At 49.7% G+C, this 18,070-nt stretch overlaps 1 protein-coding gene across 1 annotated transcript in view; it reads left to right on the forward strand.

Annotated features, from left to right (window-relative positions):
• Positions 1-18,070, forward strand: part of TTN (titin) — a 340,888-nt gene that overhangs the window by 224,079 nt on the left and 98,739 nt on the right. Inside the window, exons 212-234 of the mRNA XM_078603948.1 lie at positions 161-460; positions 909-1,208; positions 1,324-1,429; positions 1,708-1,904; positions 2,521-2,826; positions 3,151-3,429; positions 3,911-4,210; positions 4,643-4,945; positions 5,768-6,151; positions 6,344-6,646; positions 7,078-7,377; positions 8,048-8,344; positions 8,908-9,192; positions 9,972-10,265; positions 11,043-11,342; positions 12,059-12,367; positions 12,823-13,013; positions 13,549-13,978; positions 14,786-15,094; positions 16,004-16,152; positions 16,640-16,672; positions 16,801-16,930; positions 17,450-17,749. Coding sequence (XP_078460074.1) covers positions 161-460; positions 909-1,208; positions 1,324-1,429; positions 1,708-1,904; positions 2,521-2,826; positions 3,151-3,429; positions 3,911-4,210; positions 4,643-4,945; positions 5,768-6,151; positions 6,344-6,646; positions 7,078-7,377; positions 8,048-8,344; positions 8,908-9,192; positions 9,972-10,265; positions 11,043-11,342; positions 12,059-12,367; positions 12,823-13,013; positions 13,549-13,978; positions 14,786-15,094; positions 16,004-16,152; positions 16,640-16,672; positions 16,801-16,930; positions 17,450-17,749 — 6,105 coding nt within the window. The remainder of the gene's footprint in view (positions 1-160; positions 461-908; positions 1,209-1,323; positions 1,430-1,707; positions 1,905-2,520; positions 2,827-3,150; positions 3,430-3,910; positions 4,211-4,642; positions 4,946-5,767; positions 6,152-6,343; positions 6,647-7,077; positions 7,378-8,047; positions 8,345-8,907; positions 9,193-9,971; positions 10,266-11,042; positions 11,343-12,058; positions 12,368-12,822; positions 13,014-13,548; positions 13,979-14,785; positions 15,095-16,003; positions 16,153-16,639; positions 16,673-16,800; positions 16,931-17,449; positions 17,750-18,070) is intronic.

Here is an 18,070-nt window from a genome sequence, read left to right on the forward strand (position 1 = left end):
CGCATTAGTCTAGCGTTTTCTCGTTTTCTTTGGAAATCTATTTTAATCATGAATTTTAACTAGTCAGTTTTTTTTAATTTTCCACAACAAGCAGCCCTCGTTCTCACGCGACGCTTAATAATAGTTTCATCGATTTTTATTTTTTTCCGTCGTTCCACAGACCCACCTTGGCCACCGGGCAAGCCGGTGATCAAGGACGTCTACAAGGACGCCATGTTCCTCCAGTGGACCAAGCCCGAGCATGACGGCGGGGCCAAGATCGAGTCGTACATCATCGAGATGCAGAAGGGCGGCAGCAACGACTGGGTGCGCGTCGCCGAGGGGGTTCCCATGACGGAGCACCTTGTCAAGGGCCTGATGCCCCAGCAGGACTACGCCTTCCGAATCCGCGCCGTCAACAGGGTCGGCGAGAGCGACCCCGGAGAGCCCAGCGACTTCATCATCTGCAAGGAGAGACTCAGTGAGTCGATCACGGGCGCGCCGCTTTCTCTTTCTCCGTCGCCGTCTGATCGCCCCGGTGAAGCTCGCCAGCGAGCTCACGCCGCTGGCGAGCGTGTACTGAGCTGCGTACCGTACGTGAAAATGTAGATCATTATTTTGCCAAAGGTACGATTGTTATCTATTTTTGTGCTTCTGCTGTAACTCGCAAGACAAAGTTTCCATAATATAGGTTTTTGGGTCAGATCGCGTTATTTATAAATGCGTCGTAACCCTCCACCACCCGACACGGCCAAACAGTAAAAAATGTGTCACGTTTTCAAAGGACAAATTAATTGACTTCTTTAGCCCACCGGTGTGCTGAAGAGAGAATCAACAGCATTAAAGACAAAGTTTGTAACATTTTCCATCGCAGCAATTCGGTAAGTGACACGCGTGCGTGTGTCCGTGCCTGCTCCCCACACTTACAGGCCCCCCGTCTCCGCCGCGCTGGCTGGAAGTGGTGAACATTTCACGCAACTCGGCCGACCTCAAGTGGACAGAGCCCGAGAAGGACGGAGGCTCGCCGATCACCAACTACATCGTCGAGAAGCGCGACGTCAAACGCAAGGCTTGGCAGACGGTGGACACCACCGTCAAGGACACCAAGCACACGGTGACGCCGTTGTCCGAGGGGGCCCTGTACCTCTTCCGAGTGGCTGCGGAGAACGCCGTGGGGCAGAGCGACTACGTTGAGATCGAAGATTCTGTGCTGGCCAAGGACCGTTTCAGTAAGCGTGTAGCCATACTTTACAACGCACGGTACGAGCGAAAGTTTTTGTTGTTGTTTTGTTTTATATATGTACGTGTTAACGAATAACTCTTTCATGTGTACGCTTGTTGCAGCTACCCCTGGAGCACCATATGCCCTCGCAGTCACAGACGTGACCAAGAGGCACGTTGGTCTGAAATGGGAAGAGCCGAAGAATGATGGTGGCAGACCCATTCTCAGGTGAGTTTTCTCTCAAGTCTAACCTAACGTAACGGATAAATGTGTGGCCCTGCAATTGCCTGCTCATGCCACTGCTGATGGAAGGGCTTCTAAAGTTTGTGTTGGCGTACACGTCAGTTGCCTGCTCATACCATTTTATTATGTTTTATTTTTATTATTTTATTATTTCTCTTCTACGTGACTTTACCGAAAGAACCAAGAAGAAGCTCTCTTAAACTAACGTAGAGTGCGTGAGCTCACTCTAACGGTGGCGGCCTTGTGCGATGTCCTCCTGACAGGTACGTGATTGAGAAGAAGGAGAAACTGGGAACGCGCTGGGTCAAGGCCGGCAAGACGGCCGGTCCCGAGTGCACGTTCCGCGTTACGGACGTCATCGAGGGCACCGAGGTTCAGTTCCAGGTGCGGGCGGAGAACGAGGCTGGCTGCGGCCATGCCAGCGAGCCCACCGACCTGCTCGTCGTCGAGGATGCGCTGTGTAAGCCCCGCTCTGCCGATATGCGCACACACGCACGCAAACGCAAGGACATTCACGAAGGCAAAGGAAAATGCTGTATGTGAGCACCTATGAAGGCTGGAACAGTACGCGAGGGGGTGGGTGGCCAGCACCATGCCTGGCCACATTTGTCTCCACCAGTGGCGATGTTTACTACACACCGCACCAGGCACTCATTTTAGGCTGACTCGACCTCGGGGAGGCCCAGGACCGGTTAAAATATTCGCCACTGTTATTGGTCGTGAGCGGGAATCAAACTCGGGTCGCCGGGTTCGTAGCATAGTGCGCTAACAGCTACGCTACCGCTCCCCATTAATAGGCTGAGCATTTAAGCACAGCATACCATTCACGTCACATGCATAGGCTCTTTTGCCATGATTATCATAATCATCATCCTTATCATCATCATTATTTTCATCATCACGCTGGACACCCTTGCAAGTGAGATGACCCATCTCAAGCGAATGTCTAGGTGACCTATCGTCGTGAACAAAATAAATCCGAATTGTTGATGCTTTCGTTCTCTCAAATATTAGTTCTATCGCAATTACTACCACACTGCTTCTCTCGTAAACAAAGCGGCCTCTCGTCTCCGCAGCGCCGCCGTCTGCTCCTGTGGACCTCCACGTGACGGACGCGAGCCGCAAGCACATGAGCATCTCTTGGAAGCCGCCGGAGAAAGACGGCGGCACCCCCATCGGCGGCTACCACGTGGAGATGTGCGAGGTCGGCACCGAGAAGTGGATGAGGGTCAACTCCCGCCCGGTCAAGGAGACCAAGTTCAAGCTGGACGACAGCTTCGTGCCGGACAAGGAGTACGTGTTCCGCGTACGCGCCTTCAACAAGATCGGAGTCGGCGATCCGTCGGAGATTTCCGAAAATGTCTTTGCCAAGGATCCTGACTGTGAGTACTGTCTGCGGAGAAACGCGGTGTGCTTTAGCACCGTTGTGAAAAATGCACGATCGGAGATTGCTGTTTAACTTGTTGTTTGATTTTACTAGATATGCTCTGGCAAGTTACGTTGCATAGCTCTCAGACGTGTTTCTGGGTTTTTACTGCACACTGTTGAGCGTGATGTCCGACGTTTCGCTCCCAGCACACGGAGCGAAATTTTGGACGTCATATGCAAAACAAGCCCGCGGTGTAACCAGAAAAGACATCGGAGAGTTGTGAATCAATTATTTTCTCTCCTTGAACCTAAACTGTCGACGTGTTTGTTTTGTACAGGCAAACCCACACTGGAAATTGAGACCCATGACCTCGTGGTTGTGGAAGGAGAGAAGCTGTCCCTCAAAATCCCATTCATCGCCGTGCCCAAGCCGACCGTGTCTTGGCACAAGAATGGCAAGGAGTTCTTGAAGGCCGAGCGCATCAGCATGAGCAGCGACATCACCAGCGCTCTGCTGGAAATCACAAACACAGCTCGCACGGACGCTGGGAACTTCACCATCACCTTGGAAAACAAGAATGGCTCAACCACTGGCACCATCAACATCAAAGTCATCGGTACGCTAAGTCCCCCAGTAATTGGTTTTGCATGGAGGCTTTTACTTTTCTAGCAGGTGTTATTGAAATGTTTCTAACCTGTCTGGTGTTTCATTTGTATGGGTTTTCTCTGGGCCTTGTAGTTTCTACCGCACAGAGAAATACGATGGCAATTCAATTTGAAAAACCTAGAGACACTGACATTCTGGAAAACGTGCCCATTTGGAGAGGTCACAGAGGGTTTTTCATACTTTGGTTGTTTTCTAGGGAAGGTAATTATGGGTAGAATTATGTAGGCCAGAGAAAGAATTGAGACAACATTATCGTTAAACACTCGTAACAAAAATAATGCCAAGCAATCCAAAGTCTGACCTTCCAAAAAACTTTGCTTAGTAAACGTGAAATTTTTAAAATTAGTTAATTATTATTACGATATTTAAATTTAACTTATTTAATTCTAAATGTGAAGATCATAACACTTTTTTTTTTTTTGCCGCACCAGGCTTGCCGGGACCGTGCAAGGAGCTCAAGGCGAGCGAGGTCACCAAGAGCACGTGCAAGATCTCCTGGGACCCTCCAGACGATGACGGAGGCAGCCCCCTGCTGCACTACGTGTTGGAGCGGCGCGAGGCCGGACGCAGGACCTACATCCCCGTCATGTCCGGCGAGAACAAGCTCAGCTGGGCCGTCAAGGACCTCATCCCCAACTCTGAGTACTACTTCCGCGTGCGTGCCGTCAACAAGATTGGCGGTGGCGAGAACGTGGAGCTGCGCAACCCCATTCTCGCTGAAGATCCAAAAGGTACGCAGCCGGCAGCAGGGCTAAGTGGCGTGGGTACTGATGGTTAATCTCTGAGCAGTCCTCATATGTTTTGTCTTCAATGAAATGTGCTCCCGTGGAGTTAAGAAATGGGTGCGCTACCTTCACCACATCTGCGCTCCTGTAACATTATGAAATGGTTGTGCACTACCTTTCTGATCTACGCTGCTGTAACATTATTATATGGGCGCGTTACTTTCCAATGTGCTGCTGTAAAAAAATATAAATTGGGTGTCCTTACCTTTCAATCTGTATTAATGCCAAAGAAAAATGTATTTCGTTAAATAACATTAGATTTAAGGGACACATTTTAAAATTATTTGAATTATAAGCCGGATGATGGGGGGTGGTCAGATTGGCGGAGGTCTCACCGAAGCAATCAATTTACGATGAAACACTCCTGTACCACCGCAGAACGCCCCGACCCACCAGTGGACGTGGAATACTACGATCCAACTTCCTCGACCATCACACTCACGTGGAAGCCGCCCCTCTACGATGGCGGCAGCAAGATCATGGGCTACATCATTGAGAAGCTGGCCAAGGACGGCGAACGCTGGGAGAAGGTCAACGAATTCCTCGTGCCCGTCCAGTGCTACACGGTCAAGGGTCTGACCGAGGGCACGCCCTACCAGTACCGCGTCCGCGCAGAGAACGCGGCCGGCATCAGTGACCCGTCGAAGCCAACCCTGTCGGTCAAGGCAGTCGACCCAATCGGTGAGTGGTCAGAAGCTATCCGTCCGTCTGTTCATTCCACAGCGGTTCTGGAAAATGCACAGTCAACTGAAATGGCCTTGACAGTGGTGCGTTGAGGATGTCTTTTGATTGTTTTTGCACTCAGGATATACCAGCTGTGTTAAAACAAATAAAAACAATACGTTGTATATCACGTGTATAAGTTAATTTAAAAGGCTGCGCTTCAGGATAACGGTGATAAAATTGTCACGAACGTTTCAACCATTCAACATGGCTGGAATTGAATAATCTTGCCTCATCACAAATACGTTCACATCCTGATTGCAGCTGTTGCACTCAACGTTGGCATCATCCATGCAGGTTTCACCATATTGATACTTTATTATACATTTCACTCGTCTTCGCACCATAAATGGTAAATGTATAACAGTTCAATCCAATTCTGATCTGTAATTGTCCAAGGATGCCACCATATTCAGTCACATGATACCGCTGCCATTGAGTGGCAAAAATACTGCACACGAGTTACAAGTATCATGCCTCTTTCACTGCAGGTTTCTTACAGACACCGCTCATGTTAATTTCATCGCTCTAATTCCTGTAACTCATTCCATTCCTTTGCTGCCACTCCGACATTATTCTTGACCATCCCGGATCATCCCTCTTAGAGGGAGTGTCCCGCCGAAGCCCGCTCACTTTTGTTTTGACCGAAAATTGCAAAGAAGCGTGGAGAAACGCACGGTCGGAATCGCCGAGAGACCGAAAAACACACGTGTTTGCATAAATTCACCGTGTCAAAACGTTCTCCTTTCAATCCGCCTTCTGTTCAAATTGTGCCCACAGTCGTTCCCAAAGTGCATCTGGCAGCCAGCCTGCAGAACGGCCTAACCGTGAAGCGAGGAAGCGAGATCATGCTGGAAGCCTTCATCTCCGGCTCGCCGCAGCCCACGGTGGTGTGGTCACGGAACGCCGAGACCATCCGCCCGGCGGAGATTCGCCGGCGCGATTCCAAGGCTGTGGTGCGTCGCAAGAAGGATAAGGAGGAGGAGGTGCCGGAGGAGCCCTTCACTCTCCTGCTCATCGAGCGGTTGAACATGGACAACAGCAAGAATGACGCCTCCATCATATCCATCAGGGACTCTGTCCGCACCGACCACGGGCTCTTCACCATCAAGGTGGAGAACGAGCACGGGACTGCGCAGGCCTCCTGCGAAGTCAACGTCCTGGGTAAGGTGGTCCCTGATCGCGCTCCGTAATGATCACAAAGCAATTATAATGTTGACAACGATGATCGTGTGTTATTTTTTTCATTTTCTTACGTAGTCTATGAAATCTAAAACAAGCATTACATTTACACTCAAACATCTATCATGAAATAAATTATATTTACGTGTGTTTGGTTGTTTTTTTACTCAACAGATGTTCCCAGTGCACCGGTCAACTTCACGTTTGAAGAAATACGGAAGGACTCGATGCGTGTGTCATGGGGCCCTCCGGAGGACAACGGAGGCAGTGAGATCCTCAACTACATCCTGGAGAAGAAGGACAACACTCGTCCAGACAGCGACTGGATCACCATCACGACCACCCTACGCCACTGCAAGTTCCAGGTCACCAAGCTCATTGAGGGCAAGGAGTACCTGTTCCGCGTGTCCGCTGAAAACAAGTACGGATGCGGACCCTCATGCAAGTCCCAGCCAGCCACCGCTAAGAATCCTTTCGGTGAGTGGCAAAACAATAAATAACGATATTTGTGTTATCGGGATGCTGCCGTGGTGAAGTGGTTAGCGCACTGGACTTGCGATCCAGAGGTAGCCGACTCAATTCGAACTCCCGGCGCGGAAGTTGAAACAATTGGGCAAGGTTCTAAAATCTGCTCTGTCCGCCCAGCTGTGCAAATGGAAACACCACATTGAGTGGATCTGCAGGCTCGACATCTGAGCAGTAGCTAATAATGAAACCAGTGCGTGTGAAGATATCTCATTCATTGATTTATTCGCGAGCACTCTTGATCTGCCACCTGGATGGCAATCCGTCCAACGGATAATCGACGGTTAACAGCACCTTGTAAAAATAAAACCGGGTGGCCACAGCAGACAGAGAGCTTCGCTGCTGAATGAGAAAACTATAACCCCCGATTCCATTGCCCTCAGATCCGCCGGACCCGCCCAACAAGCCGGAGGTGAAGGATGTGATGAGCACGAGCATGCACGTGTCGTGGAACGAGCCCAAGGACAACGGCAGCCCGATCCTCGGCTACTGGGTGGAGAGGCGCGAGATCCAGGGGTCTCACTGGTCGCGCGTCAACCGCAGCATGCTCAGCGCCCTGAACGTCCGCGTCGAGGGCCTCATGGAGGGCCTCACCTACATCTTCCGCGTGTGCGCCGAAAACTTGGCAGGCCCCGGCAAGTTCAGCCCGCCTTCCGACCCCGTCACCACGCAAGACCCCGTCTGTGAGTAGTCTGCAACGTTTCCGTCCTTTCTTTGCCCGTACGGTCAGCATGCAACACGACAGTTCGCCTTCCCTCGCAGTTTTGACAAATTGTCGCTGTTCTTTGGGGTTATGGTTCAAGATTTGGTAAACGTGGTGTTATTTTGAAGCAAAGTAGTTCTGATTTATTTTCCCAAATCTGTATAGTTTTACCTGTTGACTTTACTCATGACTTAACAGGAGTGTATTATTTTTACGTAAATTGTATAGGCTGTAAATAAGTGATTCTCACACATATTCGATGGATGTGTGTGTGTCGTGAGCATCAACATCGATTTTAACCGATTAATGCAGTATAGTAGACAGGTTTTTTATTTTACACTTTTAAGCACTGATAGGAAAATCTCCCTTCAGCACAATAACCAATTTTAATTGACTTCGAATGTTACCCTAATATGGATCATAACGTCAGCTATTGAATACAATTACATGGTGTTGGCATTTGTATTCATAACTGCTCATTACGCAGCATGTTGTGAGATCATTGACACACACACAGTGCTTTTAAATGTTCTACCCATTTCTAATCACCCAGCAAATCTCATCGTTTCACTCGTAACGAGAAACACTGATCCGGAAACATGGTCAAGCGTTTAACGACTCTTTCTCTCTGTCCTCTCATCGCAAACCAGTGCCGCCCGGTCCACCGACCCCGAGGATCGTCGACACGACCGCGTCCACCATCGACGTGGTGTGGGAGGCGCCCATATACACCGGCGGCGGTGACATCATCGGCTACCACGTGGACAAGCAGCTGGCCGGCACGAGCGACTGGTCTCGCTGCAGCGACCAGCTGGTGAAGCCGCGCAAGTTCACGGTGGAGGGCGTGCGAGAGGGGGCCGACTACCGCCTGCGCGTGATCGCCGTCAACGTCGCCGGGGAAGGCGCCCCGGGACAGACCGACACCGTGACCGTGCTGGAGAAGAAAGGTACGGCAGTCGTGGAGGGGGTGGGGGGGGGGGTCATTAGGGGCACTGTGAGCCAGGCATCCGCTGACCGCCGTGGTTCTTGTCAACGATCATGATTGTTCTTGTTGTACGGGTGGACGAAAATCATAGAGCGCTAATGTGATGACCACTGCCCACCGAAGACCTGACTGACGGTGGGGAGACGATATTAACTTGTCCGGATGGAGACACGAACCAAGATGATTTAGGAACATTGTTACTAAATCAGTAACATTGTTACTAAATCAGCGGTGTCCAGAAGACGATCAAAAATGGTAATTGGCTATATGTATGTACAGTCTATGCAATATTTACTCAGTTAAATTTTTGACAGACCTAATAATAGCGGGTGAGGAAACTTTGTGCCCTTCATATAAATGTTTGACTCATTTAGTCGATCAGAGATTGACCAAATTAAATCCACAGGGCTTCGGCTTGAATAAAATTCCACAAATAATACAATTATATATATATTTTTTTCAAATGACGGCCGAGTGAACACTGGTGGGCACCGCGTACGATTGTTTTTACGTGTCGTCCTGCAGAGCCGCCGGAGGTGGAGCTGGACATCTCGGTGAAGAACGGAGTCCAGGTCCAAGCCGGCAAGGCCCTGCGCCTCCCCGCCGTTGTCCACGGCCGCCCCTTCCCCGAGATCAAGTGGACGAAGGACGACGGCGACTACGACAAGGAGCGCGTCGTCATCACCACCGTGGGCCACGACACCGAGGTGTTCATCAAGAACTGCGTGCGCAGCGACCACGGAAAGTACGGCGTCTCTGTCACCAACAGCAGCGGAAGCAAGTCGGCATGGACGCGCGTGGACGTCATGGGTGAGTTGGTCCCCCGGCGTTTGTTGAATTTTAGCGTCCGTAATGAGGATGCAAACGCGACGCTATTGTGTGGGTTATTGGCAGCTGTACGGCACAGCCTTCGGGTTGCGGCGTGCGTTGTTGAGCGCCACGTACTTGGAGCGAAATGTCAGACGTTACGCCGAGCTGTCGTGTAGAACAACCGAAAAAAACACGCAATTTGGAGAGCTGTGCAAATGGGACCGTACATTTTTCAGGGGCACATTGGCACCGCTGAAAATAAATATGCTGAACAATCCAAGCAGGATTTTTCTATGAAAGTAGGTTTTGAGACGCACAGAAGCTTTCCTAGTAAAATAAAAAAAAATAGATATACTATTATTGCTCTTACCAATGCTTTTATCGATTGAAGATGCAATGGCTCTGCATAACTGCCCAATGTCCCTCGCGCAATTCGGGGTCCGTTGTTTACGTCGCTAGAACTCGCGTACACGAGGCAACCAATGGTGTGAGGCGGAGTGGCGAAGCAACAGTGTCAATTTCCAGAGCGCATGACAACACACTCCGCCTGGAGTAGGCAATGTTGTTAAAGTCAAATTTTCTTGTTCTTACTCGTCGAAAACTTGCATCGTTATTTAAAAACAACAACAACAACGGAGAGAAAATGCCTCGAAGCGCGTGGTCAATTCGAGTGATGACTACGAGCCATCTTACATTGTGCTTTGCCCCCTCCCCCCCCCACGTGTAAAGTCTTCACTCACTCATAATTTATTTTGCTGCATTGTGGTGCCACATTCCAGACGTGCCAGGGCCAGTCACCGACCTGAAGCCGGTGATCATCACCAAGAAGATGGTGCTGCTCAACTGGTCAGATCCCCTGGACGATGGAGGCAGCGAGATCACGGGCTACATTGTGGAGAGGAGGGATGCCAAGTTGCACACGTGGCGTGTTCCTTTCGAGACGGACAAATCCAAGTGTGACATCGTGGGCTTGCTCGAGAACAGCGAATACATGTTCCGCGTGTGCGCCAAGAACAAGTATGGCATCGGTCCACCAACGGATGTCGGCCCAATCAAAGTTGCAGATCCCTTGGGTAAGTAGATACCCCCGTAACTCTACCTTGAGATTCATTTTTAACTCGTGAATAATATTTCGATTTAAAGCTTTCGTGACTGCAGGGATTCATCTTCTTGGTTCTTTCGGTAAAGTCACGTAGAAGGGAAATAATAAAATAATACAAATAAAACATAATAATATAATTCTCACGACGTTTCGGCCACAACGCAAGCAGCCGTCCTCAGGTGAAGAACAGGTCTGTCGGAAAGACAGCGTCTGAATGAAACACCACCAGGCTTGGAGCGTATATTTAAGCTGGGTTGGAGGGGGAAGAGCGCCTTGACAAAATAATTTGCATATCAAGAGGAATTTAGCATATTTATGATTTATAGCTTGGGAAAATGATCATCATCAATAATTGCCATCAATCATCAGCCATTGTGTACCCACCTTTGGATGAAGGGCCTCCGCACAGTGTTGCCATCACTCATGGCCCAGTGCTAACCACCATCCAACTCATTCCCTTTCATGAGCTGATCATATTGCTCCATCTCTTGCGGCAGTTGTTCTCAAACGTCGAAGTGATTTTCTCCTGAGCTGCCATTCCATCACCAGTCACGTCCATCGGCCCTCATCGCATCTAGCGACGAGTCCTACTACAGCGCACTGACTTCCCTTAATTGTCAACATTATTTAGCTAATATGTGTTCTTTAAAAGCTTATAGCGCATGCAGCATAACAATTGAGTACAATTTCTACGTGGCGATATATATATTTTTTGATTTATTAAAAGCACCCTATTTTTCAATTGCAGGTCCTCCCAGCCCACCAGAGAAGCTCGCCATCATTGAGAAGACGCAGGACACGGTATCGCTGCGCTGGAAGGTGCCTCGATCGGACGGCGGAAGCCCCATCATCGGATACATCATCGAGAAGAAGCGCCATGACGAGACGAAGTTTGACAGGGTCAATCCGCGGCCCTGCCACGACTTGACCTTCAAGGTCGACCGGCTGCAGGAGTTTCAGAAGTTTGAGTTCCGAGTGCGCGCACTCAACGAGATTGGCGAGAGCGAACCTTGCGCTCCCGTCACCGCCATTGTGGAGGACGACGAAAGTGAGTGAACAGCCTTGGCACTTTTGAAATGCGGTTAACCCTATTGGAAACTGTTGCCGTTTTTTATTGTTGTTGAATGTTTCAACGATGCGAAAGAGTGAGTGTGTTCCCTTTATTACATTGCAACTACTTTTGCGTGCTTTTTTTGTGCGGCCGTGTTGCGTGGCCCTCCGTTGTGTTTTCGGGTCGTGCCGCGTGTTGTCCGACAAGATGGTCCGACGTTTTGCCCCACGTGCTGGGAGCTCCTTCATACGAGGGGCGAAATGTCAGAGACACAATGCCGAACAATGCGCGGCACAACCCTGAACCGGAACAGAAGGCGATGGTGCATTTGTTGCGCGATATGGAGCATCGCATTGTCTCGATACATTTAGTGTAAAGAAAGTACTTCTCTTCAGGGCAGTGTCACGCTTAAAAGTGTACACTGCCCTTGGTAAAACAAATTCATTACATCTGGGAATGTCACATTGAACGACACATATTGCGATAGTGCGTTGGCGGTGGTGCACAAGCACAATTTGACAAAATCATAACACATCTGTCAATAACACTTCTGCTAAGTGGGAAAAAATAAATGTTATATATACATATATAAAATGGCTGACATTTCGACCCTGTCCCATCTTAATCTCTGCACCATTCAAGTTATTTACAAAAAAGTTTCGTCTTTCTGAATTGTCAACCTTCGTGCTTTTCGCCTACGTCTGCCCGTGCAGTCCCGCCAAGCATCGCCATGAAGATCACGGTGAAGGGCGACTCCCTGGTGGTGAAGGCCGGCGACCTGGTCGAGATTCCCGCCGAGATCACCGGGCTGCCGAAGCCCAAGGTGGAGTGGTCCAAGGGGGACAAGGTGCTCGACGCGACAGTGGAAGGATTCAAGTTTGACAGCGAGATGATCTCACGATTGGTCAGCGGGAACAAGATGTTAATCCCTGTGGCCAAGCGCTCCGACTCCGGCGTGTACACCATCACAGCCAGCAACAAGTTTGGATCTGCCTTTGAAAACCTCAAGCTGACAGTGCTGGGTAAGTTACCGTGTTACATTTCAACGACGTTTTGCCAATGGCCCTCTGTTCGTGTGTTTTGCTGTGTTTTAGTTGTGCAGTTGCTCTTCGTTCATCGAGGATGAAAGCATTTTAAATTTGCTACCAATATAGTTTTCAGTATGATCAGCGGTGGCAGCCACCCATGATTTACACCAGGTCGTCAAAGTGTGGTGCTTTTTCAGTCTCAGCAGGGACAGAAATGACGCAATAAATATATTAAATTTGGTTGTTCGATTAATTTTGATAAGTGAAGCTTTTGAGAAATAAACATTGTCAATTGATTTCCATGAGGTCAGCGCGCTATGCATAACGTAAAATGCCGAATAGAGTTGCACCGACAACATAAATTTGATTATTTTCAGCAACCTCAAGTGAAGGCACTATTGAGGCCTCCTTTAATGTTGCCCTTGTTTTGCCCTGTTGCGCCGTTACAGATCGACCATCGCCGCCACGGAACTTGGTCGTCTCTGACATCAAGGCCGAGTCCTGCTACCTGACCTTCGATGCCCCTGAAGATGACGGAGGCAGCGAAATCACCAATTACGTCGTTGACAAGCGTGACGCCAAGAAGAAGAAGTCGGAGTGGGAGGAACTCACCAACTGCATCATTGACCGAAGATACAGGGTTAATTTCACATTACCTTTCCCAAACATGTGTACACCTTGCTGGAGATTTTAACGTTCAGTACCACAGTTATTACCACCGTGTTCTTTGTTCCTTCCTTCCTTGCTGGTTGCATGTGCTTTGTTTATTGTTAAGTGAATTATTTCTCAATCTATTTGCTATATTCTATGGTTCTTTCGGTAAAGTCACAAAGTGAAGAAAAATATCACTTTTCATTATTATTATTTTATTACTTTATTGTTATATATTTTTTCTATCTATGTGACTTTATCGAAAGAACCATATAATATTAATTTCTGCAGTCACGAAAGTTTTAAGTCAAAAGGTAACCTATTTGCTGGTTGAAGCCCCCTCTATGCCGTGTTGCTCAAATAATAGCACGTAAAAATATATTTTACGGTACTTTTAAATGGGTTTTATGTAACGCAATGTATTGCTGCGTCAATCGCCCGCTTTTGTTCCATTTTCCTCCGCAATGTTTGAGCTGTGGCATTTGTAAAACCAATATCCTTGTCACCTCCGTCCTCCATTTAAGGTCACCAAGCTGGTCACTGGCGACGAGTACCAGTTCCGCGTTCGTGCCCAGAACAAGTACGGTATCAGCGACGGCTGCATCTCGGAGAAGATAATGGCGAAGGATCCCTACGGGCTGCCAGGCCCGCCGGGCAAACCCTCCGTTACGGATATCACACACAACTCCATGCTCGTGGCCTGGCAGCCGCCGTTGGACAACGGCGGGGCGCCCATCACGGGCTACTGGCTGGAGAAAAAGGAGAAGGACGGTGTATACTGGTCACGCGTGAACCGCGCGCCCGTCACCAAGCCTGCCCTGAAGGGCCTGCAGTACAATGTCCTCCACCTCATCGAAGGCGTCATTTACCAGTTCCGCGCCATGGCCGTCAACATCGCTGGCATTGGCCCACCGAGCGAGCCGTCTGACCCGTACACCGCTGCCGATCCCATCTGTGAGTATTTTGTCGTCGTTTTATTCAATTCAATTCGTCGCTGTCATCACCATCAGCCATTCTCTATCCGCTAATGCATCAAAACCTCACCTCCACTACTATTTTCCATTCTGCGATGCCGCACTATATTTGACTCCCGGACGTGAACCGATGTCATCGCTCTGTGTCTGCGGTGGTCACCCTCTCAGGGGCGTTCCTTTCTTTGATGCCATTTCGTTAGCAGTCTCGTCCTTCCTGGTGATGTGTCCTGCCCAATCTCACTTACGGATGCCATTCTTTGAAGTAATATCTGTCTCATTAGCACTGTATCATCCTAATCCTTGTCATGTGGTGGCATTTAACTTGCATTAGCCACTAGTGGAGGCCCTTTATCTAGCATTGGCTTCTGCAAACAATGGCAGGGCTGAACCTTAATCTTTCACTTTCTAATGAGAACTTATTTTTTAGTTATTGAGTCATTGGTCCGTGAATTGCTTATTGGTACCACATAGGGTGGCAAATGCTTACAAATATTTTCTTCTTTCCCATAAAAAATATTTTGATAGAAACGTCAATAAAAAGGTACCACAGTATTAACGATAGATAATGCCAATGAAACGACTACGAAAAATATTTATAAATAGGAAGCTTGTATATCAATCGGACAGTATATGCTATTCTTTTTGCTTACGTTAGATACCGCCCCTGGTGCATACTGCCCTTGATGTATACTGGCAGCATCTGCCACCCCAGGTGGCAGTGGTAATGCCAAACCCTCTTGGCTCATGAGCTCTTTGCTCTTCCCCGCACCGCCAACCCTCTCCGCAGTCCCGCCCGGCCCTCCAACGTGCCCCGAGGTGACCGACAAAACCAAGTCGACCGTGTCGCTCTCCTGGAAACCGCCGGAGAAGGACGGCGGCAGCCCCATCAAGGGCTACATCGTGGAGATGCAGGAGGAGGGCTCCAGCGACTGGCTGAAGGCCACCGACCCGGACAAGCTGCTGCACGCTTGCAGCTTCGTGGTGCCCGACCTGCAGGAGCTGAAGAAGTACCGCTTCCGCGTGAGGGCCGTCAACGCCGCCGGCCCCTCGGATCCCAGTCCGATGACGTCGGAGGTCACCGTCAAGGAAGTCCAAGGTATTGTGGAACCCCTGGGGTGGGGGGGGGCTTGGATTCGTGACGGATTTGTGTCAAAATAGAGGTGTTTTGGGTGAGATCGCGTAATTAAAAATGTGTCGTTAAACAGGAGGATTTCTCCACAACTCTGGCTGTCCGCCTGATGAGGCTGGTTGTAATTATTGGCGAAACGTGGTACTCGAATTGTAAATGTTGTGGGTTTGTTTTCCAAAATACCGGTGTGCTGAACTAGTAACTAGTAGTTTTTTTTACGTGACAAACCTCACTAGTTGGCTGTGCCGGGTGGTGGCGCGTTTTAATGACACATTTATATATTTACGCGATCTAACCCCAAAAACCTCTGTTATGGATAATATCGGTCGCGAAAGCCTACGTATTAATTCGTGTCATGTTGTCATTCGTTCTGCCGATGTGTTTATATGTTCGGGATGGCCGTGAAACGTGGTGTGATGTTAAGCAATGCCAGGGGTCTCCATTTTGGTTTGCTCTCCTGGTGTGGCAGTTGAAATGTAGCCACAAGTTCCTTAAGTTCCCGGCCTCTGTCCAGCAAACGGCGAAATAAATTGCTGTACCACAGCTAGCAGGGTTCCTGTGGTGGGTTTAAGTGTGGGTACTCCCACTGCTTCCAGGATATCTGGACAGCATTGAAGATTCGGCCAATTAGCATAGCCACATCAGTGTAAGCAGTCTTGCCATGACAGTGGTAAGCGCGCTTGACATGTGCTAATTTATTGCAGCCACATATTCTAAACGCAAATATACAGGCCTCAGGGTCGGGATCGAACCCACCACCTCCTGTATACCTGGCGAGGTAGTTCACATCTCGCCACCGTGGTAAGTGCTCTTGAAATGCTACATCGGCGTACGGCGGCATTGACGTGACGTGTGCCCTCCGTGTCAACGTTACAGAGGAGCCAGATATCTCCCTGGATCTCGGCATGCTCGACACCTTCACCACCCGCGCTGGAACGACCATCAAGCTCCCCGCCACGATCAAGGGACGCCCCACGCCCAAGACCTTCTGGGAGTTTGAGGGCGAAGCTAGAAAAATCAAGATGGTAACGAGTTCGCGCGCAACATCCCGTGCATTGTCCCAAGCCTCGCCCGCCGCTGTTCCTCTAGTGGCCGCAGGGACGATGGGAATCCATTACATTCAACGTAAAGGGAGTGGAGGACTCAGATATTAGCACACCCCAGTCGGAGCAAAGCCAGATGTGCTCATATATCCGCAGTGGCTTGCCTGTATCAGAAGTCGTCCTTCGTCTTAACCCTCACCACCAATGTAATGTAAAGCATGCATTGCTCATATCAGAACTGTGCTTATATCAGGCGCGCTCATAGCCGGCTTCTACATTGTACGATAAAAAAGTTAAATTGTAATGCACGTGACTTGATCCACCGCTGCCGCTTAGTGTGGTCAGTGCTGTTTCTTGTAACTTAAAAATGAACGAGTCTGATCCTATTTCCTTAATTGCATTTAATCGAATTTTTTGTTTTTATTGCCCCCCTCCCCCCACCGCCCACCACCTCCAATTTACTTTTTAGGATGCTGGACATAATGTGCCTCTGGATACTCAGGTACGGTTTTACGGCACCATCGCAATCTCCATCGTGAACGTTTGAAAGCAAGCTCATGCTCGAGCCGCGTACGCCTGCCTCGCCCCCTCACGCCCCCCGTGCATCTGCTCGTTCGCTCGCATTCACAGATCGAGGAAGCGGAGCACACCTCCACGCTGAACATCGCCGACTGCAATAGAAGCCACGCCGGCAAATACAGCATCACTGCCAAGAACAAGGCCGGGCAAAAGACCGTTCACGTCCGTGTCAACGTCCTCGGTGGGTGAAATCTAAATAGAGAGCCGCTCCAATCGGTTTTCGTGCCTGTGCCGTGCAGCCCTCCGATGCGTTTTCGGCTGCTGCCGCGCACTGCTCTGCACGGTGTCCGACGTTTCACTCTGCTCGCCAGGAGCTTTTCAGGAGCCGAAGGTGTTGACATCAACGCTGAAAAACATGCGGTATATTGGTAATTTCCCGTGGTGCAATGGCTGTCCTTGCAATCCAGAGATCACCAATGTTTTCAATTCTCCCCCCCCAATCTCTGTCCACCCAGTGGTACTAATGGGTTCACCACAGCTAATCGATCGGCAGGTCCCATGCGATGGGGGCAAAAGTGTGGGTCCTGTTTCGAGACGTCCGGCAAATTTGGAAGGGCAGGCCAGATGCCCTCCACAGGGGATCTCTAGTTCTCCCAAAAAGTGGACCGAGCAAGCAACTGCAGTTGCTTCACCTTTTCCCTTTCGCCCTTCGACAGCGGTTGAAACGCACCCTTTCTCTGTCTCAAACCCAAATCACCAGATGTCCCGGGACCGCCGAAGGACCTGAAGGTCGGGGACGTGACCAAGAGCAGCTGCCGGCTGACGTGGAAGCCGCCGTTGAATGACGGCGGGGACAAGATCAAGAACTACATCGTGGAGAAGAGGCCGATTGACGGCAAGGCGTGGATCAAGGTGACCACGTCCTGCGCTGGCCTCTCCTACCTGGTGCCCGACCTCGTCGAGGGCAACGAGTACTTCTTCCGCGTGCGCGCCGAGAATCGCAACGGCATCGGCGCCCCCGTGGAGACCGTCAGCAGGACCAAGGCTCGCGATCCCATCGGTGAGCGAGGCGCTCGCGCTACCGAGTTCGCTCGGCATTGTCGAGAGTTTTCATCATCATCATCTTCATCATCATCAGTCACAGCCACGATCAATCCACTGCTATGTGAAATCCTCGCCAAGCCCTCATGATCTCTCGTCGACCTGCGATGTAATAACTCGCCTATCACCTGTTAAGCAACGTTAAAAATCGTTAATAATGCAAAATCTTCTGATATCATTTATGTTTTTTGCGCGACCTTTCATCGCACGTACAATGTATTCCATTATTCAACGTGAGTCTCCCATCACTCAGTGTAATGCCTCTTACCTGGGACGATTT

This window comes from Lampetra planeri, chromosome 21, assembly GCF_965212315.1.
Source record: "Lampetra planeri chromosome 21, kcLamPlan1.2.h2, whole genome shotgun sequence".
Taxonomy (NCBI): Eukaryota; Metazoa; Chordata; class Hyperoartia; order Petromyzontiformes; family Petromyzontidae; genus Lampetra; species Lampetra planeri.